This window comes from Emys orbicularis, chromosome 4, assembly GCF_028017835.1.
Source record: "Emys orbicularis isolate rEmyOrb1 chromosome 4, rEmyOrb1.hap1, whole genome shotgun sequence".
Lineage (NCBI taxonomy): Eukaryota > Metazoa > Chordata > Testudines > Emydidae > Emys > Emys orbicularis.
This window is the reverse complement of record NC_088686.1, coordinates 106,129,034-106,154,247: the sequence shown is the minus strand read 5'-3', so window position 1 is coordinate 106,154,247 and position 25,214 is coordinate 106,129,034. Positions and strand designations below refer to the sequence as shown.

The 25,214-nt window shown below is 40.7% G+C and overlaps 1 protein-coding gene across 2 annotated transcripts; it reads right to left on the bottom strand.

Moving 5' to 3' along the window:
• Nucleotides 1-13,648: 13,648 nt before the first annotated feature.
• C4H11orf58 (chromosome 4 C11orf58 homolog) lies at nucleotides 13,649-22,105 on the bottom strand. Of its 2 annotated transcripts, none has more exons than XM_065402671.1 (5): nucleotides 21,934-22,105; nucleotides 20,478-20,561; nucleotides 18,601-18,661; nucleotides 16,369-16,478; nucleotides 13,649-14,104 (listed from the first exon to the last, which is right to left on the bottom strand). In XM_065402671.1, the coding sequence occupies exons 1-5, from the start codon at nucleotides 21,991-21,993 to the stop codon at nucleotides 13,892-13,894; spliced, it is 528 nt and encodes a 175-aa protein (XP_065258743.1). In that variant the 5' UTR covers nucleotides 21,994-22,105; the 3' UTR covers nucleotides 13,649-13,891. The 2 variants fall into 2 exon arrangements, with proteins under 2 accessions (XP_065258743.1, XP_065258744.1); XM_065402672.1 differs by having other exon boundaries at nucleotides 20,478-20,558.
• Nucleotides 22,106-25,214: the final 3,109 nt, after the last annotated feature.

The window sequence follows — 25,214 nt, the reverse complement described above, 5'->3', positions numbered from 1 at the left end:
CTTGCTCAAATTGAATGGCACCTGACTCTTCTAGTAGTCCCATTTAAGTCAAAGCGGATTACACATGGAGTGAGGTGTTTTTCCACTAGTAAGAGTATCAGAATCTGGCCTTGAACTTTTCAAAAGAGTGCAAAAAATAAAAGCACTGTCCCCAGATACCAACAGTGAACTTGTACTAGGGAATTACTCCAAAAACTCACATCCAAAGTTCACATTCTCTTTAAGGGACAAGGAGTTAAGGAAAGAATCTAGTAATTTTAGCCATTACATTAGGGGCACAATGATTCTTCTAGATCAGTGGACATCTTCCAGAATTTCAATGGCATCAAGTAATAATTGGTCATACAATTTTAAATATCTATTAATTATCCATCCTATCTTACTGAGGGCTGCAATACAAAAACATGTTTTTCTGAAAATGTGTACTGGTTGGCATCAGCATACACTACCATATTTGACTGCATTTTGTTTTAATTCATACCAGCCAAAGCAGTAACTGAACATTGACATAAGATACAACCCAACAACCATCTGATGCTAGAGCGTGGAAGAAAGAATGTCTTCATTACACCAGCTTCTCTGAAGATACTCATCAGCTGATCACATAATTTTTCAAAAACAAATTCAGAGAATAATAGAGGGATTTTCTATGAAAAACAAATAAATTCAAATAATTGTAGTTTGGCATTGTTTTAGTTCAGACTTTTTATATAAATAAATGGCACTTTTAAGATACTCTGTAAAATACTGATGTATTTTTAGAAACAGAATATATTTTAGATTTTTTTAATCAAGGGCTGAGTTCATTTTTAAAAAAAAGCTGCTTACACAGACTTTACAAAATATTATTGCTTCACCCTCAAGTTCAGATACATATCGTAAAGCCTCTTGACAAAATGTAAATCAAATAATCTTGGAAGCACATCATAGCATTTGGGTAAAGCTAACTCAATTGAGAAGCTTACTGAGAATTTTCTTCTTTTTTTTGGCAAAATTGATCACTCTCATGTGCCCTTTAAATAAGAAATAGCAAAGGACTCAGCTTGCATTTCTAAATGTTAGTAACTATCATGTTTGCACACAATGAACAAAATTATGGCACTCAGCTGCTAACTCCTGTACACTTTTTAATTCCATGTAGTTAATTTTCAAATATCAGTACCCAGTATGTTAGCATTGACAATAGCACTGTCCCCATCAGTAACAAAAAGCTACAAAAATATTTTTTTCTTAAATTAAGAGGACTGGGAAGTAAAAGAAATTTTAATTCTAATGTGTGCAGTAAGCAATAAAATGTTAATAGAATGTGTGATTTTACTAGTAAATATATATATATATATATAATTGTTTTAATTAAAAAGCAATATGTGATGTATTGCATTATCCTGGAAACAACAGAAATAATGTAATGTGGCACTTGCTAATTTTGTATGTAAATTTTACTGGTGCTTAATTTTGCCAAAACTTTCAAATCTGATGTTTTGCTTGGGTATAGGGTGAAGAGTTGGCCAGTTACATATGAAGAAAATGAGTTTAAATGAATTGCTGTTGCTTCTTTACTTGAAAAAAGTATGTGTACACTTTCAGTGTAAGGCATGCAAAAATCGCACAATACTGTGTAATTTTTAGTTGAGTCCAGTGCTAAGAGAGGAATGATTCATGAATACTTTGCAGTGTTTTGCGAGAGTTTTAAGTTCTGTTTCTTTGCTGCATTCAGATAATGGGTTTAAAAAAAACTACATGGCTTCACATTTGTTTAAAATGCATAAAATAAAAATTGATATTGTATTTTTACGATACTCAGAAGCTATTCTTAAGAAATATATTTAGAAAATGCAGTCTATTTTTAACTAACTCAATACTGCCAGTGTCAGCTTCATAACATTTTGCCAAAATAAAATTTTTATTTTTGCCTTTATAAAAAATGTTTGAAAAGAAATTAAATGAATATTTTGCAAGAAAATGTTAATTTAAATAAAATGTAACAGTTTGGGGGAAATGGTGTATGTACAGATTAAAATATTAACATAACACTTCTTCTGCTTTTGTCTTGTCAGCTGTCCTGTTGATCATTTTCAACATTGTTTTTAAAATCCCCGTTAATTACATTTTGCTCTCCCTGGTTCTGACCCAAAGCCCATTGCTGTCCATGGGAGTTTTTCCATTTACTTATATAGGATTTGAATCAGGCCTCCTGTGTACCAAGTGCTGAACTTAGGACGGCTCTTAAATACATACTTAAGTCCATCTCTATTCAGGAAAGCACTTAAGTACAGGCTTTCCTGAATTGGGACCTAAATGTTGATCTTTCCTAGTTTACAGTTTTCTCAACTGCCAAATTCTTGACACTTGATGTAGTATGAAATTAAAGTAGCTAGAATAATTTACATATTCTGCGTGCAAAAACTGCCACTCCGCACCTCTAATCCTGTAAACATGCAGTTGCTTGTGCAATGTATGGACACATATTAACCAATAAAATGTATGGAAACCAACTGGAATTTAAGACTTCTGTAATAGCTGGTGAGAGTCAATTGGTACTATGACAGTGCCTTCAAATTACATGGGTTTGATACAGACTACTGGAGGTTTTTAGTTCTTGACTTTCTTAAACTTGAACTACTTAATACAATGGAATGTAGGGAACAAACAGTCAATAACTTTAAAAAAAGAAAATCTAGATATTTCTGTGATTCAGTATTGACATTGTGAACTTCAGAGAGTTTAAGTGAATATTTGACTTCAAATTGTGAAGAGGAAACGCAAAGCTGACATGCTTATGAAACCCTTGTCCCGTTTGTGGGGACATGCATGGCCTGAAAAGTAAAGGAACCCTCAGCCATAGGGATTTGTGATGTGCCATGGTTCTGTAAAAAAAATGTTGTTGATGCAGAAGGGGGAAGTGTGTGGGCTATGCTGTGGGGAGGGGGTGCAGCCAGTGGGTTCATGAACTACTTCAACCCACTGACCAAAAATTCCACTTGTCTGTTGTCTTTTGGGGTGGGTGTTGGGCAGGGGGAGAGAAGCACAGCTGGTTGTCATAGTAGTTGTGCAGCTGCTCTACAGGTTGTGATGAGACTATTCATATTCTCCTCCCCTGCCATGTACATCATTCACACACAACCTGCTTACTTGAGCTTCATATGAGATGCAAGAATTTCACCCTTAACACATATACCATTAATGTTTTGAATAATAAACTGATCTTCTTGAAAACTCTTGGTCTGAGACAAATCAAGCAATTTATATGTCCATAATTAATCCCATATTTTGGAAAAAATATCCCCAAGTATGACACTTTATTTCAAAGCCCTTATTTAAATATAGATATGGTAATGAGTTATCTGGTGACCACTCTGTGTGGTGGTTTTCTTTTTTCAATTTCATTTTGCATTTATTCACCAAAACAGTCTTATCTATGTACTTATACAGCACCCATCACTAGCATCAAAGCTAGAAAATTATGATATATTCACAGTGGTATCTTTTAATCAGACAACGTTCAATTTCAAGTCATAAAATAGTTGGAATAAAAATAGGGTTTTTTTTTTTTCATTTTGATTAACTAAAAATATTAGACAAATAGTATCTGTTTTTCTTTTGGAGGAACTAATTTGTAATTGATCTGTGTAGTTTTTACACCAAACAAAAATTCAGTGTTTTTTAATCTAAAGACTCTTATGTTTCTTCCTTTCACCCGTGTGTGTTTTTAATTTGTTACATTACAAAGTGGTTGCACTGATGACAGGTTACAAATTCACAACACCCTCAGCCTTGTAATCCTCAGACCTGTCATTAGTCTCCCTTTTTTTTAATTGAATGGGCACTCCTTTTGTTTATTTTCCTACCCATTGCTCTAGTTTTGCATTTGTGTGGCAGGCTGCTAGGGAGTTTTGGTGATGACATTGCCCACACTGGGTTAACTACAGCTCTTCGAGGGAATGGAGAGCAATAGTGGTGATAAACACTAAAACTAATTTAATCCAGGACAGCCAGAAACACCCACAAGGAGCAAGCTGTATTGGAGAGATTTTTTTCACCAGTCATATTAGTTTAGTGGATTTTATTCTAGAAAATCTGGTTTGTGTGCAGAATATTGTTATATATGGCTCTGCCACCTGCAAGTTCATAAAAATATTACCAAACCTTTACTGTTTAAAAAAATGACAAACCCTGAGTAAAGTTGATTTAAATGGCTGAAATCTGCTCAAGGATTGCTGTTTTGAATCTATATACAATATAATGCTTATGGCATCTTTTAGGTATTGCTTACAGCTTTATTTTCAACTCATGCTATTTACTTAGTTGATTTCTAAGTCTCAAAAATGAAAACAAAAACAAAACAAAAAACAAACTTATGAGGTACATTCTGAGGCTTCACTTCTCTGATTTATGTCTGTCTTTGGGTATTTTAAAGCATTTGCTTGTGTAGTACATGTGTGGATTGCGTAGTTATAAAAAGAAAGAGACATGCACAGGAAAGACATGAAAAATTGCTATATTTTTCCACACCTGGTAAACATTCCCATTGGTTAGTTGGCTGTATTCAAAAGGCTAAGACTTTTATTGCTATGCTAGCAAAAGCAACCTTTCTTCATAGTGGAACAGTACAAAGGAAAAGCACAAAATGTACACACATCACAGTGACTGGAATTCTGTTTGAACAACTGTATTGATTGGGTCTGACCCCTTTACACTTTTTTTTCTATTATTTGAAAAGGTGCATCTAAGTGTAGCTGAATTGAACCAACTGAGATGAACTTTCCATGAAAACTTCTTGAGATACTGCTTTTAGTTCAAAGCTTTGGAATTTTAAAGGGCATTTTTAATATAAGCCTGTTGAGGTATTCTGTGCCACAACCATACTTTGAATGTTAAACTACAGGTAAACCTAAGGAGAAAAACATAAAATTGTGAAGCCTACCATAAATTATTGGGATATGGCAGAAAAACATTGGACTCTAGGTATAAAACAAATTAAAAATACAAAACTGTACCATGTAGAATCCTAGGAATTAAAAAATGTGGTGTTCTGTTATTCATGTAGAGAACCATGAATGTACATGGTGCTTTACAGACCTATAGAAGGACAAACAACAAAACGACAACATTGGACGACAATTTCAGCTAAGGTGTAAAAGCACTATTGGTGAGAACATGTTACAAAGAATTCTTGGAAAATGTGAGCTTGAAAGATGGAGTGGGCTGGGGGTGGGAGGTTCTTGATGCCCTAAGAATGGAAGGCTTTTTCAAGAGGTTGTGGGTATCAAAGGGGAAGTTTACTGAGTATGGGAGATGAGTGGAGCAGTAAAATAAGAGGATTTGGAGGAAATAAGAGCAGAGATCAAGTTGCAAGCAAGATTGAATAGGATCCTGAAGGTAAGGATGAGGGATGTGAATTGTGTGGTGAAAGAGGATGCTAGTAAAAGGATTCAAGGAGAGGGAAGAAAGATGGCTCTAGTAGTTGGACTTCAGTTAGCCTGGAGAGGGAAAGGTGAGAAAAGAGAGGCCTGGTAGGAGAAAGATAGTGATAAAGTTGAGATGACCAAGGTGTGAAAAGCATTTTTTATGGGAGTGGGATATGGAAACAAAGGGAGGGGCAAGGTGGTGATAATGTGGAAATTTGAGGGACTTAGCAAGAATTGGAAGCAGAGGGGAAGGAGAGAGAAGTCAATGATGTCACCCAAGTGATGAGCTGGGAATTAGGGGAAGGTGGTGGGATGTAGGTGGTATCACGAAAGAAGATGGGGGAGATGGATTAGCGGGGGAAATAATTTGTTTTGAAAATCTGGAGTTTCACAGGACAGAGGAGTATTTGAGAGTCAGAAATGAGACACAGAGGAGGGATGGAAGGTGTGGGGATCCAACGAAGAATTTGGAGTTAATTTCACAGAAGGGGTAACTGAAGCCATGGTAGCAGATGAGATTACCTTAAAAAGCACAGATGTAATAAAGAGGAAGACTAAGAGCCAAACTCTGAGGGACAGAAACAGAAAAATGAAGAGGAGCCGCCAATGAAGACACTGAAGGACCAGCCAGCAAGGTAGGAGAACCCAGCAGAGTACAATAGTAGTAGAAAATTAAAGTGTTTCCCGTATTAAATGAGTCACAAGCTTAAATGATCCAGTACTCTGGGGAATTTGCAGTGGTGTGTTGAGAATTAGGATAATATATTTTCAAATCTGGACATTACTAATGAGGGGCGAGATTCCACAAAATCACACTTGGATTAATGCAAATATTTTAATACATCTAAACATTGACCTGTCATTACGTATTGGCATTATTAATAAGAGGCCCCAATCAAGGAGATATACATATATAATATACATATGTATAGGACCTAGCACTGTTAACTACAAATTACATAAATATACACACACACAATAATGCCTATATTTTGCTGTGTGAGCAGGGGTTTGGGGTTTTGTTGATTTTTTTTGTTTGGTTTTTTTCCCCATGTCTGTCTCTAGATATAAACTTTGACAGCATAATTTGTCTGTCTATCTTTAGAGCTGTGGCACAATTTTTAAAAAAAAAAACAAGTCTTCCAAAGCTTAGTGATGGGTCATATAAGATTAGACCTAATGAAATAAAGAAGTTGAATGTTCTTAACTGTGTTCTAATGAAAAGCATTTTTAGTTACCATTAGAGCTTTACTACTATGAAAACTAAATGAAAAGAAAGAGAATAATGTGGGATGATAAAGGAAACTGCTGCCTGGTTCTGAGTGATTATTTTGCCTGTATGGATTCCCTTTCTGATTGTTCAACTCTGCTAAATAGACAGATGGGTCAACTGCTTTTGATTTCCTCCCATACTATATATTGTCTACAAGAATCGCCTTTTGTCTCCGATTTGTAATTTGTGGATGGATTCCTTGCATTTTGCTCTTTGCCCAGTTAACAGGACTTACAACAGTGGCAGTATGTATTCTGTTAACCTTCCTACATCTTTGTGTTATAAGAAAGAATCAAAAAGTGCTGCAAAATAGCTCCAGGAAACTAACCATCAGGTAGGGCGTGGGCTGCTTCTTCAGAGCTAAGGTATCTCTGAAACTCGAAGACTCCATAAGGGAGGAGAGCTTCCTACAGTTATAGTTTTACCGGACCAGGTACCCAGCCTGAAGCTATGTAGACTGTAAATAAGCAATATCCAAGGAGCTCAGTAAAGAGTAAATTGCAAACCAAATGCCTGGTTTTATTTTTCTTATTTGGGATAGCAGTAGGTGCTTCAGCTCTTTAACACACTAAATAAAATCCAGCACGTCACTTATGCAATGATTGCTTCTTTAGTTATGCTTATCACTTGAAAATACATGAACTATTGCATTTTAAAGAGAAGTTGTTACTATTTATAGTTATAATAAACAAGACCCATAACACTATAGTTTTGTAGCTTTCATGAATAGCAGATCTCAGCCTTGTCCATATAAGTAACATAATGGTTTGAACCCCACATTTGTGTGAAAACTTAGAATAAATAGGATGAAAAGGAGCTATTCAGCTTGTGGACCCCTCTCCATTTCTGCATCGTATTATAGCCCCAAAACATTCTATGCTTTATTTAACCTAGTTTGAGTTGTTTCTGATGTGTGGGTAGCTTGCAACCTACCTCTGATATGGAAAGAGCTGAAAACCACCTGATTACAAGACACAGTTTTCTGCTGTGACACTATACTGGGAATGGCTAAAAGGAGTCAGTCTGCTAGTCAAGATTAGTAAATGGGAAAACCTCAAAACACAGGGAGGTTCCATTCAGATCAGCCCTGGAACATTTGACTTGAGATACATAACTTATTTGAGGTCTCTTTTCTGGCATCCACCACCTCTCATTCTTTTCTCTCCTTTTCCAACTATGTCCCACTGAGCGTGGAGACACCTTAAATGCCATCTTCAGAGTTGGATGGATTATATAGCAGGAACTGCTGGCCTTTAACGTAGTCTCATATTGTACTTTTAACTCTCCCCTGGGAATAGAAGCATCAGGAATAGTGCTCCAGAGGAACACACTCTTTGGGTGATATTTCTCAAAGATTCAGGGGAAAAAATGTAGTTGGTGTCACTTTTAAAACCCAGATAGCACTCTGTTCTGTCCCTTGACACCATGTCCCTTTCACTTTCCCCTCACAGGAAACTGATGCAAATAACGATGCCAGGCTTTGATTATGAGAAAGTGCACTGCCACTTATTCTCTTTGTCTCCTGCAGTTTATAGAGGCAGCTTCAGTGCATAATTTAATCTCTGTTCTGGGGACTGTAGTAAATCCACAGAGATTTCCACCAAGCGTCAGCGCTGACATTGGAACAACATGTGCGTATCCTCTTTGATGTGAATTCCCCAACCACAGCTGTAGAAGGACTTTTAGCTTTGAAGCTGTCCTAAAAATTGTACTTTCAGGAATAAAGTTGCCAGGCTTCTTTTCAAGAAAAGGGGGAGTGTAAACTGCAAAGCAGTTGTGTAAAGCCAGAGAGCACCTTATATATCATACGACTTGGCCCTAGAATTCCTTCACATCTGAAGGGTGGGAGAAAAAGGGATCCCTTTTTATTGGAAGCATTTTTTCTTGACCATCTTCTCATAGGGGGATTTTGGAGTAGAGGGTAGTAGTGATGTTGCTTTCGCACAAGGTGCTCCCCATCGTACAAAGAAGTGAGGGGGTGGGTCATTCCAATGCTCTGCCTGTTCAAAAGGGTACCCCATCTCCCCAAGACTGTGTGCTAATGCTACCTACATACTGACAGTGATGAGAATTGCAAAAGTGTGCACTAAGCAATTATATAGACTGTATGCTTGTTCATTTGCTTTCTCTTCAAATACAGACTTTTTTGACTTCATCAAGTTATAGCAGAAGACTGAGATCAAGATTTCTCTGTCTCCTGTTTTGGGCTTTCAAAATATACTGGCTTTGGGCTACCCTCATCATGAAGGTTGAATTTAAATGTTTGATTAGTAATAACTTAGGAGTTTAAGGCACCTATCCTTGACACAACTGAGACCTAAATTAGAAGTGCTAGTGATTTATTTAATTCCATCTTCCTGAAGGACATCAGTCTCCATGTTACTATTTGAACTATTTGTATATAAATATCAGTGAGGCTGTTCTGTAAAACGTAGGACTACCTGCGACCACATTTTTAGTGTTGCTCCTATCTCCAGTAATAATGGGGATGCATGTACAGCCAGGGGGAGATAACTTGGTTCTTGAGGCACTAGTTGTGCCTATCTTTAAATGTAAATGCAATTCTGATGTAGAGACTATTTCACAATGTAGGGCTGACATAGTAGCAGAAACCAACACTACAGAAAGGTTGTATCCTTATGCATAAAGTTAATTTATTTACCTATCACTATTATACTAATATCTAAAACTAATAGAGTATCTTTCATAACAAAGCGCCTCTGGGGTGGTTCTCAGCTGCTCTTTAACAGCGCACAGTAACACTGCACAACAGCCTAGGACCTTCAAGTGTGCAAGGACCTGAACACACTTTCCCTGATCCAGCAATACTAAGCATCTGCTAAGTCTCATGTAAGTCAATGGTGAAGTCTAATACCACTCCTGGGAACTTTTTCCATAGCAATGCAGAGGGGAAAGGGTCACCTACAGAATTAAGCAAGCTACATCCTGTAGCATACTGATTTTTCCATTAAAGACTCTTCTGTGTGTATTAGAGATCAGTTTACCATTAACTGTAATATATGATTTACACCAGGCTGGGGATATATAATGATGTGGGGCTGCAATCAATATTTTGGGGGCAAATTCTAGTATATGGTACAAAGGGAGTGGTGCAAATTAGAGTAGCCCTTGGGCTGCTATAACCTGGGCTATGGCAGAGAATCAGGGAGCACTAACGGGTAGCTTGTTCTCAGCTTCTCCTCCCCCACTTCCCCTGGACTGGGTAGTGGGTCCCAAGGAGATGCCAGTCCAGTCGCTATCCTGATCTTCCTGGAGCTCCCACAGCCTGGCAGGGAAGAATGCAATGAGGTACCTAGAACTACTCCCTTATCTGACATACTGCTCAGATGTTGTTGTGCCAGCCGAGGAGCTGCAGGCCGATTTTAGCACCTGAGAGATTACATGGGTGCTGAAGGATAAGCCATGGTTGCTAACAGAAAGATCTAGCAAGGGTCTTGCTGTGCTACAATACTACCTGAGCAGCCATGAAATGAAGAGTATGAAAGAAACCTGAGCCTAAATCCTGGGACAGAAGCCAGAGGGGCTCAGGGCAGGTGTAGTCTGCTAGCATGCAACTAGTTGCAGGATCAGGCTCTAAGACTTTTAATCCTGTTTTTGTTCATGTGTATAAAACATCCAGATTGGCTAGGGATGCCAGTAAAATTTTTGCTCTCTCAAACCTGTGTTTAAAAGAACCTGACTGGACATAAGTGCTGCTAAACATTCTAGCTGGGAGGAAATTGACGTCAGGCCTTCAGGAAGGTTGAATTAGGAGAGATGTACCAGACTGAGAAGTTGATGCTAGAGCTATGGCCTGTTGAACACCCCACAACACACAGGTGCTGCATGGATGTTGGTTCCATTCAGAGTATGGGTGAAGACCATGACACCATGAGACTGTTGACAGTTATGTGCTGGATGGGATTTCTCATTGCAGAAGCTGAATTTCAGATTTTTTTGGTTAACAAGAATCTCATCTGCTGTAGGAAAGCCAGCTCAATAAAATCCTAATTGAGAAAACCTGCCAAAATATTAGCAGTTTTGGTAGATGTTTCCTTTTGGGACAATATCCTAATAGTTTTCCCCTTACTGACACAGAGAAGTGAAACTCTTTCAAATTTCACATGTATTTTCCTTACTAGGCAAACCAAAGACATTAGCTAATGACAAATATATTAAAAGCAAAATGGTTCCTACCATAATCTTCTCTGTGTAGATATATCTGCAAAGGTGATTTAGCTAAAGTAAACTAAGGCCACTTTGCTGTGAATAAGAGCATCCCCACGGAGTTTAAATGCACTTTGTAGTTAATGTACTCAACTGTAGTTAATGTCTTAATCCTGGAAGTTGCATATAAACAGGCCCTCCTCAATGGTGAAATAACATAATATACACATTTCCCACCTTAACAATAGGCTTATATAATGACCTCTTCCCAATTTTTATTTATGCATTAGAGATAGTAGGAGTCATTGAAAAGATGGTCAGTGATTTAACATTATGTAAAATGGCAGTTGATGAATTCCTGGTGCTTTTATGAATATTGGCATCTTATAACCACCATTTTAACCACTAAAAATAGAACAAAATAAGGTAGTTGGTAAATACTGTGCGTGTGTGTCTATATATATATAGACACACACACATTTTTTTACATGGATGGTTGTTGTACCTAATAAGTGAACAATCTATGCACATTCTTTTATATGCAAATAAAATGAAGGGGTTACTTCCTTGCATAGTGCAGAAATGTACATACGTATAAAAAGGATCAAATTAATAACATATGAGGGGGACAAATCCATAAGCACTTAAATTCAAAAGTTCAGACACTTTGCCCTTTCCCGTGTCAAATATCACTACTCCTTTACTTAATGTGAAATATGGTATGGTTATTTTTTAAAATGAAACAGGCTCAATTTCATGTTCAAAAACTAGGTTAAAAAGTAAATGCAGATTCTGATTAGTCACTTTTTGTGTCACATTTAGTGTATAATCACACGTATCTGGTTTAATACTGCTTGTTTTTTCCATAAAGTAACATTTGTTTCAAAGTCTTTCAGTGTAGCTGAGGCTCAAGTACTAATTTTCAATTATCTTACAATCACTGTACATATTTCAGCTCATACAAATTAGCAAACAGTATGGAAATAATCACTGCAACAGATTATCAGTAAATTAGAAACATAGCTTTACCAGATACAGAAAAAAGTGGTAAGTTTCATCAAGAGCCTCAGGTAAGCTTTTTCTTTCAGACGTGGGTGCAGACAAAGTCCTGCTCTCCCAGAAAGAAATGCATTCAGAATGTGTGCAATATGGCATTCCTTTTGTGATCCTCAGATTAATTCTGATGATCAATTTTCAAACAGATGCCATTACAATAGCTGAGAAAATGCATACAATATGGAAGTTTGATCTTTAGTACACCAAAAATATATAAATTTGCAGAAGATATGGGCTTTAGTCCTTACTGTGTCTTAGAACTTCTGTTTCTTTCTTTGTACACAGACTAGAGCAGGGGTCAGCAACATTCGGCATGCGGCTCGCCAGGGTAAGCACCCTGGCGGGCCGGGCCAGTTTATTTACCTGCTGACGCGGCAGGTTCGGCCGATCGCCGCCCCCGCTGGCCGCGGTTCGCCGTCCTGGGCCAATGGAGGCAGCGAGAAGTGGCGCGGGCGAGCGATGTGCTGGCCGTGGCTTCTCGCCGCCCCCATTGGCCCAGGACGGCGAACCGCGGCCAGCGGGGGCCGCAATCGGCTGAACCTGCCGTGTCAGCAGGTAAATGAACTGGTGCGGCCCGCCAGGGTGCTTACCCTGGCGAGCCACGTGCCGAACGTTGCCGACCCCTGGACTCGAGGATTTGGTGCAAGGAAAGTAAGAGGTGGCATGCCTTTCACTCGTAATTGTGACTAACTCTCTTCACCTCAGTTTGATCAGCAGCACTCAAGTCAGGGGGGACTGCATACCACAACTTTGCCTGCATATCCCTTTAGGTTGCATCCCCCTCTTTAAAAAAAGGTAACTAAATTGAGGCACCTGTCATTTTCCATAGCAAAGTATCTTTTCCTTTCACATGAGCTCATTTCCTGGTTTGGTTCTTTATCTCCTGCAAATCTCACTTCTGTAGAGAGAAATTATTAAAACTAATATGTTAATACGAGAACAACCTCCCTCCCCAAACCCTGCTTTTACGTAGCTCTCATGCATACTGCAACTCAAGCAGTTTAAGGATCAGTCCTTCATTTCAAAAGGGATATCTACACCCAGGAACATCAAGCTAGTTGCAGAATGTATCCCTCTTGTACTATAGCTGTTAAAAACAGGCCTAGAGAAGTAAATAAAAGTACATCTATACAGGGATGAAAAACCTGTGGCATGGCCGTGGCTGGCCCAAGTCAGCTAACCTGGGCTCAGGCTGCAGGGTATCACTGTGTAGACATGTGCACTCAGACTGGAGCCCATGCTGTCAGACCCTCCTCCCTCACAGGCTACCAGTGCTTAGGCTCCAGCCCGAACCCCGCAAGCCCAAGTCAGCTCACCTTGGCCACCAAAAGTTTTTTTTCCAATCTCTGTGTAGATGTACCCTAAAGGCTCTCTTCTGCATCCTGGTATGATGTAGGAGCCCCCTACACTGATGGAGTGCCACAGACAGCAGTAGGACTCTGCCACAGAAACTCATTACAGAATCAGGACCTAAATGAATAAACCTGTTCTCTGGCAATTATGTCAGACTGTACTGCTGGTATTACCAAACAGAACCAATAGTTGAAGCTGTATTACACCACAGAATACTGTCGTCATTGCTACTGTATCATAATTAATACAGCAACAGGCAACTCCAATGAAACCTTATTTCTCAAACAAACAACAAACACCCAAGACAAAAGGATACTAATCAAAGAAAGTAGTGTCAGAGGTTTGACAACTACAATGGAAGGAGAGTGGGTTCAGAGAATATTGTAAAAGGAGGTTGGGAATTACATTTATTTTCATCCAATGCATCTGTTTATACTTTACCCCCCAAAAAATTACACTCATGCCCATAAAAATGTCATCCATGGCATCTGAAAGCAAGCACTATTTTTTTCTTTCATCTAAAAGGGCTTTTTTAAAATCATAATACAAAAATCTGTGCTGTAAGCAGTCCTCCACTTTGCACTAACAAAAAGGCTTACTGTACTTTAAATACAAAGACTTATTAGACCTGAAGTTATGAGCCACTGGATTTAACAAACATCATTTTATAATTGCTTTTCACATCTTTCTTGCTTTCTGGATCATCAGCTTCACTGTCTTTTTCAGCAGATTGCAGTTCTTCTGCAGATTCCTCTTGCTCTGACTCAGAGTCACTTTCAGAGTCCTCTGGACTTTCAGGTTCAGGAGAGTATCTGTTCACATCATCTTGTCCTTCAGCCTCCTCCAGCTAGAATAAAATTCAGATTACAAAAGGAAGCCAAATCATTCCCCCAAACAACCTCTAATTTTGCCATTTAACATACAAGTTCAATGACTTTTCACTAGTTGCTACATTGTTCCTTTTGTGTTAGTGGCTGAAGATGGGACATGAGATTAAATAACAGAGGTACCAGATAAAACCCATCTCTATCTTTAATAGAGAGAGGATTAGTCTGTCAGATACTGGAATGACTGACTGTCAATTTCCTTAATGACATCTGAATTACAGTGGTAAACGGTACTAAAGTTCTAGGATCCCTTGACATTACTAATGCAGTAACTGGACCCTCTCCATTTTGTTTGCTAACATTTAAACAGCAAAGGAAGTAAATTTTTAAACAATAATGCTTTATGCCGGGAAGGATTTTTTAAGCAGGAATTTGTGTGCACACAATATGCAGCTACTTTGTGGTTGACCACTAGCCTCATATTACTCATCATGAAGGAACCAACAAAGAGAACTTGGAAACATTATCAAATGCAATTGAGCATGCAAGGTTTTTACTGCTTCGTTACTTCTTTAGCTTTGGTAGGAGTTCAGAGAGTCATGCATGATGCGAGAGAATTGCTGCCATACTGTAGCCAACTTTAACATGAACCACATTATTTTTATGTGAGGGTCATCAGGGACTTGTGTGCAAGACTGCAATGCTTCGTAAACCTGACACTATTTGGCAAATACAGCACTTAGAACCATGGAAGAAATTCTCAATGCGCAATCTGATAATGATCAGAGGGGTAGCCGTGTTAGTCTGGATCTGTAAAAAGCAACAAAGAGTCCTGTGGCACCTTATAGACTAACAGACGTATTGGAGCATAAGCTTTCGTGGGCGAATACCCACTTCGTCAGACGCATGTGGTGGAATTTTCCAGAGGCAGGTATAAATATGCAGGCCAGAATCACTCTGGAGATAATGAGGTCAGTTAAATAAATTGTTATCTCCAGACTGATTCTGGCCTGCATATTTATACCTGCCTCTGGAAAATTCCACCACATGCGTCTGACGAAGTGGGTATTCGCCCACGAAAGCTTATGCTCCAATACGTCTGTTAGTCTATAAGGTGCCACAGGACTCTTTGTTGCTTAAATCTGATAATGATGGGCCAATACAGGTATATCTTCTATTTACACAAAAATGCCTTTCTAAGGGAAAAAGTGCATGTGTGTTTGGAATAGTAAGAGTTTGCTAGTGTGGCACAGGTTCTTTAACTCAAGTCTAGCAACCTCAAAGTTTTCTACAATTATCAGTATTAGCTCTGACCAAGAGTAAACATTCACTGATATTTCAACCTCATGCTCAAATATCTTGTTTCGAGGCTTCAAAGAGGTACGATAGTTTCATAATTTTATTTTGTCTTCCTTCACTTTTCTGTGTCTCCTCCAGACAGTGGAGGCCCTATCTTTTCCTCCTTTGAGACTGCCTCATAACTATATGACTGAGGAGAGATAGGATCATTTGAAGATTTCATCTGTGTCCAATAGTCATTTCCTACCTCTTCCAGATTTCCTTCTCCCCACCCCTCCTCACGCATTAGGACTACACAACATAATTATAACTGGAGCACGCAATCATAGCGCCTCAGGCTCCGACTGCACCTCTGAGCTAAAGCAGTTTAATCTGGGTCAGTACATGAAGAGGAAGCATCCCCCGACCTTTCCTAGGGAATCTCAGGAAATGGGGCTAGCAATTGGGAGGGCACTCCTCTGAGTTAGCACTGAATGGATACCCCTAGCTTGTCTTAAGGCATTGTGCTACTCTCATGTGGGTGCTGGTTTTTGGAAGATGTAAAAAGCCTTAACTATTGTAGTCATTCCACAGCAGGCGTGAGTCCCATAATTATTTTGGTTCCTGTTCTGTCTATTTAAATTCCCCTGGCGGTCAACTGAATAAAATATTCTTCACTTCCTATGCTAAACTGTTGGATAGAGCTGCTATGTACTGTCAAGTCACCTGCTATGTTACATCTCTGAGGAGCTTAACATGATCTAGCTGTACATACTGTAGAGTATGAATGTTTTCAGGTGTTCAAGAATTCTCACTGGTACCTCTGTGTCCAAGCACAGGAAGCTCTTGGCTCCTGTAGATTTGTACTTGGTAAACTTATAGGGGCACTCTGGGATAGAGTAAATTTGACATGTTGTAAAAAAATGGCCATGGGATGTTTGTCATTCATTCTCTTTGCCCACTGGAGCAAGCCTGTCTGCGTCAATAAGAGTAAGTAAACTACTACCTCACTGAAACCAAGTCCACAGTGTCGTCGATTTCTTCCAGACATAGTGCTGTCCATGCTTTGCTGGAACTGAGACTCCAGGTCTTCATTCATTTTCTTGTCTTCTTCCCCTGCATGTCCAGTGTACTTGGTTATGGTTCAGTCAAATTAACAAAAACATCTGATTACACAAAATTACCAGATCTTTAGGATTTAGCACTGTATGAAAATATTTTTAATGCAATTTATTGGGTTGACTATATACTGCATAGTGAATACACCATCACCCTTGTAAAGTTATCTTTGCCTGGAGCAATTAATTTTTCAACAGGCAGGTAAAATACTCTTATATTGTAGTAAAGGTGGAATGAGATTATCAAGTTCGCCACAGGCTCAATATTGTACCATGGGTAGTACTATAAACAGGGTTTACACACTACCTTGTAAAATCAACCACGTGTCTACACTAAAACAACAGTTCATTTTTAACATTACCCCATCCTGCCACTATTGCCATTTTTCATAGCAAGATGAAAATGTTATATTAGAGCAGGAGCTTCAAGACATTCATTTGTGCAGCAAGCAGTCTCTACACTGGCAAATCAAGGCACTGCAAACCACTGGTTAAAATGAAGTAGCACACACATACACAGCAGTAATTCAGAAGTTCACTACTGGACTTAACTTGCTACATTTTAGATGAACTACCTGTGTCTTAGGCCACTTCATCTCACACATTTGAATTCTTAACAGCATAAAACAGAAGCTGCTTAGCTTTCTTTTCACCAGCCATGGGAAGCAATTTGAAAATTAGCTCTTTCTTATGTCTATTAAATAGATGCTTTCACATAGGCTATCCTGCTGCTTATTTTAATAAGTTAATACGTCTATCCAGGTACAGGCTACATTATGAAAAATGTAGAACCACCCTTGGCCTAGTTTACTGAGAGAGAGAGAAGCTAGGGACTCCTAGTTCTACTCCCATCTGCCACTGACTTCCTCCCTTGTAAAATGAGAGAGAATTACTTATCCTTGCTGTGAGAATTAGTGTTTGTACAGTACTTTGAAGGTAACTATATACGTTTTTATTATTAAAGGAGGAAAAGACTGCCAACTGTGGGAAACAGGAGGAGAGGAGAAAAGGAAGATTACTTTACATACGAACAGAGGAAGTTGGTTGCTTTGGGCTTTTAGCAAGGAGCAGGCCTCTTATCAAAACCTAATCACAACTTCCTGCTAGTGATCAATAATAGTACTTAACTCTTTCAGATATCCATCTATCTTTGTAAAGTACTTTACAAAGGAGGTAAGTATCATCAGTCACTTGCTCAAGGTCACCCAACAGGCCAGTGACAGAACCAGCTATAGAATTCAAGTTTCTCACATCCCAGTCCAGTGCTTTATCCACTAGACCACAGGGCCTAGATCAGCTAAGAAGTTGTTACTACCAAGGCAAATTGGAGAAAAAAAATGCAGAGGAGTCTGGCAGTTCCTATTCTATACAGCTAAGAGAGGTTTTTACCAAAGCTCTTATTCCGAACTTTGTCCGATTTCAAACTTGATAAAGTCAGAGATATCTTGGCTTCTGATAATTAATCATCAGAGTCTGACTATGGGAAAAAACAGACTTGCAGAGTCACCTACTGATTAGAAATAAGTCATAGTTTTGTACGTCTTATGTCCATGGCAATTCATCTCAAAGTTTGCTCAGTTTACAAGAAAAAAATCTTGCTGTGACTATCAGGACTACATAACCAACAGGGACTCTGAAAAGTCAAGCCCAATTCTGATTTATGCACAACATCCTCCATCAAAGGTCATCAGCTGGTAGTGTAACTGGTGATGATGTGTGAAGCATAATACACTGCACCCCATCAGTCTGCAGCTACAGTCACTGTCTAATAGCAATAAGATCTTTTTTTGACATAGAAGTAAAACAGAGACAGCATATGTGGACCCCAGTTTTGCAAAGCATTTCAGCATGTGCTAAGCACATGCAGAAGTGCTTTGCTGAATCTGGGCAGGAGGAAGTAGACATGTGCAGCAAAACTAGGCCTTTTTCAGTCACTATACTGACTAGTAAAAGAGGATGAGATTATGCCAGTTCCCAGAATCTGACTTGTTTTCTTCAGCTTTAGTCACAAAATTGAAAGCCCCCACTGCAACAGTAGTGAAGGTACAAAGACTCAGCTCTGCCTCCCTAGATCAATGTTAGTTTACAGATTTCTAATTTGTATCAGCTATTAAACTGACCTGTTCTGAAATGAGAAGTTGATCTGTGGTCTCCGATAACAAGGCGGCCAGTGTGTTCTTTCTAAAAGAAAATGCAATTTATTGTGAACTCTGACAGCTCTACCTACATACTAGAATTCTTGGATACACACACCCTACTGCGCACTATCAACAAGCTTTTTTTCAGGGGGGAGAGAACATGTATTAATGAGCTCTTTAACCAGCCAATGACTATCTGTTGACAAAGCTAGCTTCATTTTTACCTTCCACTGATCATATTGGAGGAAACACTAGGTACCCTCCCAACCCCCAAATCTGTTCCTTTCCTTTTTACTTGCCAGTGTCACTCCAAAGGGGATGATTACAACCCCGCTGAAGTTGCAGCAGGATGAGGGAAAATAGGTCACCTGAGCCCAGTATTATAATGCACAGTAAAGTTTCAAGTTACAACCCAGGTTTTGCCAATTACAGTAATAATTCAACCTTTCTTTGATTCCCCTAGAAATGACTTAGCAGCTCAGAATCCTCCCCTACACAACTTTATTTTCTGATTGTTTATTTACTTTTTGCTTTTCCTTCTCATTCCCTTACTGGACAGAAGACCACCTGCTGGACTGAATTGATAGTTCTATAGGGCTGTATGTTCTTTTCCAACGAAACACCCACACAGGATAAGCAAAGATGTGGCCAATGTGCCTTAACCCACAGCCCTGAATGTGAGAGCCAGCACCATCTTCAGTTTCATTGGGAGCCTCTGTGGGAGCACAACCTGCAGTTTATGTAAATCCTTAGGTTAATCCAGGGTCATGCTACCATCCCCAAGAGCACTAAGTTATTCTGTTAGGGACAGAGAATAATGACTCCACCAGGTTAGGGAAATACAACATTAGAGAAAAATAATTAGTTTTTTAAGGGAAGGCAAATTTTAATTTTTGCCTCCAATTTAACTAAAAGCCACCCCATCTAGTTATTGACACCTGTATAAAAGAAAAAAATTGCAACATTAAACTGTATTTTAGGCACATATGAAAACATTCAGGCTCCAATATTGGTCTCTCGATATATAGATAGATAGATAGATCTATCTATCTGTGTGTGTATCACTGCGTATCATCTACATTAATCACATGAAAAACAAAACTTACAATACGCAATGTCCACACATGTAAGTGGATTTAGATTTTTTCCTGCATAAGTAATTAAATTCCAAGCCATCTGATTGTGTTTGCTACTGAGTTACTCCAGTCTGGTTGCTGTTATATTTAGCCTTTGTATCTCATTCATCTGAAGCAAACTTTCACTTGTCTGGAGCCAACAAATTTGGGGGGGGTTTTTGGTGAGTAAAACATTAGGCTGTTGATTATTCTCATAAGGGTGGGTAAGAAAGTGTTCCTGACTATTTTGCAGGCTGATCTAAAGATATAAGAATCTGGAAAAACAATGAATTAGAATCAGTAATTTTCAGAGGTGAAGTTGGAGCCCTTTTTTACTGCAAAGCAGTGCTACCCAGGCTAACTGTGGAGTAACACGCCAATATGCTGATATTACATTTTACAGACACTATGTAGCAAGTGCTTTGGGGCCTTGAAATAACTGTAGATTATAACTACAACTGTTAAATGCAGAAATCCTGCCAGAACTAAACTTATGTACAAAGGGATGCACAGATGAATGTAAGTATAATAATGTTTTAAAGAAAACTTTTACCTTCAAGAAAGCACTATCTTATCAATAACACTAACGCATCTTCACTTCCAAAAAGAACAGAAAACACTATGCAATCACTTTCAATGTGATCAGTGATTTGTTTTGTCATTTTAAAAATCCTTTCCTAAGAGCAACTACCCTTTATTTACACGGAATGTTTGGATTTAAATAGATAATTAACAAAATCTCACCTTTCCCGCTCCCATAAGTCTCAAGAACTTTTGCTTTCTTTCTTCATTACCTAAGTCTACTGCCTCCCAGCTGCTCGATCCCTGCTGGAAGATAGAAAGTAATAAATTATTAAAAAAAAAAACAAATAGATCAGTTTCATCTAAAAGCTTGTTTATATTAAATTGACCATTTTTTCAATGCACTATGATGCAACACTTACAATCATGCAATTTCAATACAGGACTAGGCCTCCCCCTGGACCTGATCATAACTCACTCATTCAATAATGTCAACTTTGAGAAGTGTTTTAAGGACATGGGGTTTGTTTATATTAAAAAAAAAAATAGGCTCTCGTGGAGAGGGAGCAGGAAGGACTTTTAATAAACTAAACAGACTTAGGCCTGGTCTACACTAACCCCCAAATTCGAACTAAGGTACGCAACTTCAGCTACGTGAATAACGTAGCTGAAGTCGACATACCTTAGTTCGAACTTACCGCGGTTCAGACGCGGTCCACACGCGGCAGACAGGCTCCCCGTCGACTCCGCGGTACTCCTCTCGCCGAGCTGGAGTACCGCAGTCGACGGCGAGCGCTTCCGGGATCCATTTATCGCGTCCAGACCAGACGCGATAAATCGAACCCAGAACTTCGATTCCCAGCCGCCGAACTAGCGGCTGGGTGTAGACCTGGCCTTAGACGCAGCCTCAACGGTGGTCAACAGGCACTATAAAAAGATGATCTTGCAACATCAACAAGCCATTGAATACATTTTTAAAATGAAAGAATGGATTCTGACTTCTGGAGCCATTTGCAGAGAGATAACATATCTAGCAAGAATAAACCCATGAAAAACTTGCATAGGGAGGAAGAGAGAAAACTCAGCTCCAGCAAATGAAAAATAATCGTACAGTTAACGAACACACCACCTTTGAACTTGATCAAGATTCACGCCTATCAACTTATCAAACAAAATCTTGAAAATGAACAGAGATTTGGGCCTCTTCAGGAGGCATAACAAGCACTGAATGGTACCAAGCCCAGACCAGCGGCTTGCAGGCTGGGCTAGTAGTGGCAACTGACCACGTCCATTATACAGCGAGCACTAGGCATTAATGCAGCAAACAGCGCTCCCAGCACGGAGGCACATCCCCTTTGAACCGACTACCCCCCCCCCCCCCGGCTGCCTGGGGGGGTGGGGGGGGCGGCGGGCGGCCTTCACAGCAGGGGCGAGTCCGTTCAAGCGGGACACACGACGGCTCAGCCCAGTGAAAAGCCTCGGGTCCCTCCCCGCCACCAGGCAGCGTTAGAGCCTCGAGAGGGGGACGGAGCCTGGGACATTTCACTGACTTACAACAAGCCGATCAGCGCCTGCCAGGCGAGAACAGCCACCCCCGCCCTTACCCCGGCGCAAGGGGATAATCTCCCGCCCCCGCATCGCCCCCGGCCTCCCATGGCCCGGCCCCCGCGCGACTCACATCGGGGGAGGCCGCTCGCTTCTTGCCGTGGCGGGGCTGCGTCTCCCTGGCCGAACTCATCTTCCCTCAGGCTGCGGGATCGGCGCCCAGGCCGCGGCCTTTACGTCTTCCTTCGCGGCCTGGCTGGCGGCAACACGGCGGCAGCCCCCGCGAGCAGGTCAATATCCCGGCAGGCGCCAGGCACGCTGGGAGTTGTAGTTCTTCTCTGGTGACTCGCACTGGTGGAGGGCGGGAGAGACTTCACGTCCCAGAATCCTCTGCGACGGGAGAGGGGCCGGTACCGGCCCATGATTGGCCAAGGCGCAAAGTGTCCCGGTCCTCGCGGGTGGTGACGGTAGCGGCGGAGTAGCCGGGTCCTGCTTAATAGCAACACGCCGAGGCTGTCAGGAGCGGGTTCGAGTCCCCGGCCCGCCAGCGTAACAAACTCGCCATTTACTCTTTGCTAAACCCTTCGCCTCCCCACAGCGGGTGGATACGGGCGGTCGTGGGGCTGCCTGGCCGCGCCCGCTCTTTCTATGGAAAAGTGCTCGACAGCTGTTTGACGCAGAGTCTGAGGCCGGGTGTTAAAAGGGAGCACAGCTCCCCCTGCTGTGGGCACCTCCCCTCTGCGCCGCCCGCCCTGGCGAACCCGGGGAGCCGCTGCCTCCTCTCCTGCTCCGCAGCTGGTGTGATGAGAGCCCCCCTGATTCCGTTTGCTTTGACTCCCGCCCCAGACTGTGTGTAAGCCTAAAGTCTCCCAGGTTGGGCCCAAAGCAGTTAGCCCTTCTCACAAAGCCGGCCGGCTTTTCCTAGGCTAGGGTGACCAGACAGCAAGTGTGAAAAATCAGGACAGGGGTGGGGGGTAATAGGTGCCTGTATAAGACAAAGCCCCAAATATCAGGACTGTCCCTATAAAAGTGGGACATCTGGTCACCCTATCCTAGGCACAGATGGGCTGAGGGCATGGCCACCTCCTGTGTGCTATGGGCTTCCCCTCCTTCCCCCTCAAGTAAGGTGGGGTGTGAAATAATAACAATACTTGGGCATTTTCCAGCACGTTCCACTGGTAGGTGACAGGGCTCAGAGCCCTCCTGGGCTGGTGGGAGCAGAAGGAAAGAACTGGGCAAACTTGAGGGGACATGAGGTTGTGAGCAGCTTCTCCTGAATATGCAGCTGGGGATCAGATACATGGTAAAAACAGCCCCATGTTCTGTTAGGCAATGAATGTGCATGCTAATGTGAATTTCATTTATATTTGTGTGGAGGGTTTTTTTAATGCAATTTTTATCTGAAGCTTCAATGGCCTGTCCTAGCAAGTGGTTATATCTGTACAGAGCCTAGAGCAATAGGACCTGAGCCCTGACTGTGGCTCTTGGGTGCAGCTGTAAATGATAACAACGTGCTTATCCACCCAAGAAAAGGCACCACCAGAAAAACAAAATAAACAATTCATCACCATAGAAGGCTGCAATACTACATTTCTGCCATTATGTGGTGCTGTGGAAGCTTATAAGTCTACAGCCCATGCAGGCCATATCCCATAATTCCAAGAAGGTACCTTTCATGAGGACCTAAGCAAGGCTATTTTCTCATGAGACTCAAATTCAGAAGACCTAGGACCTTAGGGAAACATTTACCTGAAGTAAGTGAGTGCATTTGTCACTGGTGTATGTGCCTTCTCTCTTTTCTTTCTTTCTTTATATTTCACTTGGGGTGCCACAATTTTGCTAAGTATCATACTTAGAGAGTAACAGTCATGCTTGTAAGCTGTTTGGGGTGGGGACTATATTTTTGTTCTGTATTTGTACAGTGCCTTGCACAATGATGTCCAGCTTCAGAATTAGGGTTTGTATGCACCATAGTAATACAAATAGTAAATAACAATGCTTGTGGATCTCCCTCACACATACACACACATATTTTCTCAGCTTGCTAAGAGCTCATACACCAATCATTGTTGCAGGGACTGAGCAGCATTTTCCCAACAATTACCCCTCTCAGGTGCACTGTGGTGACATATGAAACAGACTGGCAGTCTTTTTTCTGCCTCCCCTCTGACTGCTCCCTGCCCTTGGCCCTTTCTGGCTTGCAGTCTGTTTCTCACTCAAACCAAGTATCCATCCTTCTCCTCCACGCTCTCCTACTCACACCCCAGTAACCTATCCCTGGGTCCTATTTCCCTATTATAACAACTCCTCAAGGTTCACTCCATTAACTCCCTCAGTTTCCCTCCCACCCAGCAACCATATCTTCTCCCCCATCTCCTGATTCCATCAGTTATTGCTGCATTGCATCTGGAGCCCCAAAGCCTTCTAATTACCACTCCTAAAGAGTACAGGGAATAAAAGCCCGACTTCCCTTGCACCTGTTGCTACTGTTCAGAAGCCTTAGGAGGTAAATTAGTGACTTGTCATTCATGGAGGTGAAAATACCTTAAGTCACCAGGACTGGATGGTATTCATCTAAGTAGTTCTCCCCATTTAGTTTCTCTTTTTCCTGGAAGCAGAGGTTCCTCTTTTCTGGGATTGTCTTAATCTAGAGGGACAGTCTTGATAAATTTTAATGAAACTGAAATTTTACTTCAGACTCAGTAGATCTCTAGACAGGTAAATGCACAGCCATCTCTGTGGCTCCTACCCTCCTACATTAATACTAACTGTAATCCTCCTCCACTGTGATTTTTTTCATGCTACTAGAAAATTGCACCAGTTTAACTAAAGGAAAGATTTTAAACTGATTCAGTTAAACTGATGCAAATGAATGTGTTGATACTTTTATTTCAGTTTTTAAGCCATGTTTATCTTGGTTTAGCTTGATTACTTAAGGAATCCGTTTTTACTAAACCAAAATAAGCCACTCTTAAACTGAAAGCGCTCACAGAGTTTGCATTGGTTTAACTACATTTATGTAAAAACATGTTAAAGTTAAACAAGGAAAATTTCTTGGTGGCTACAAAGAAGCAAATTTTCAAAAATGCCTAAGTGACTGAGGAGCCTAAATCCCATTTTCCAAAGTGACTTAGACATATTTAGAAGCCTAAGTCCCATGGACAGTCACATTGGAAAATGGGATATAAGCTTCTCAGTCACCTGTGTAAAATTTTCAAAATTGCCTAAGCCTGTGCTTCAGATTCCACCCTGCTCCCCCAATTCCCTCCCAGAAGTGAAGCAGAATCAAAGAAAAGCAGGAGTGGCTGATAGATGAGCATTCTGCAGTGTAGACAGAGTAGAAGGTTCAGCAGATCTAGTGCAGGGGTCGGCAACATTCGGCACGCGGCTCGCCAGGGCAAGCACCCTAGCGGG

Bases quoted from the DNA above. Each gene is read 5' to 3' on its own strand.
- C4H11orf58 (XM_065402671.1), bottom strand. From the start codon at position 21,993: ATGAGTTCGGCCAGGGAGACGCAGCCCCGCCACGGCAAGAAGCGAGCG. The intron at 20,562-21,933 runs GTGAGTCGCGCG...TCTATCTTCCAG, and splicing joins AGCGAGCGGCCTCCCCCGAT to CAGGGATCGAGCAGCTGGGA. The intron at 18,662-20,477 runs GTGAGATTTTGT...ATTTTCTTTTAG, and splicing joins GACTTATGGGAGCGGGAAAG to AAAGAACACACTGGCCGCCT.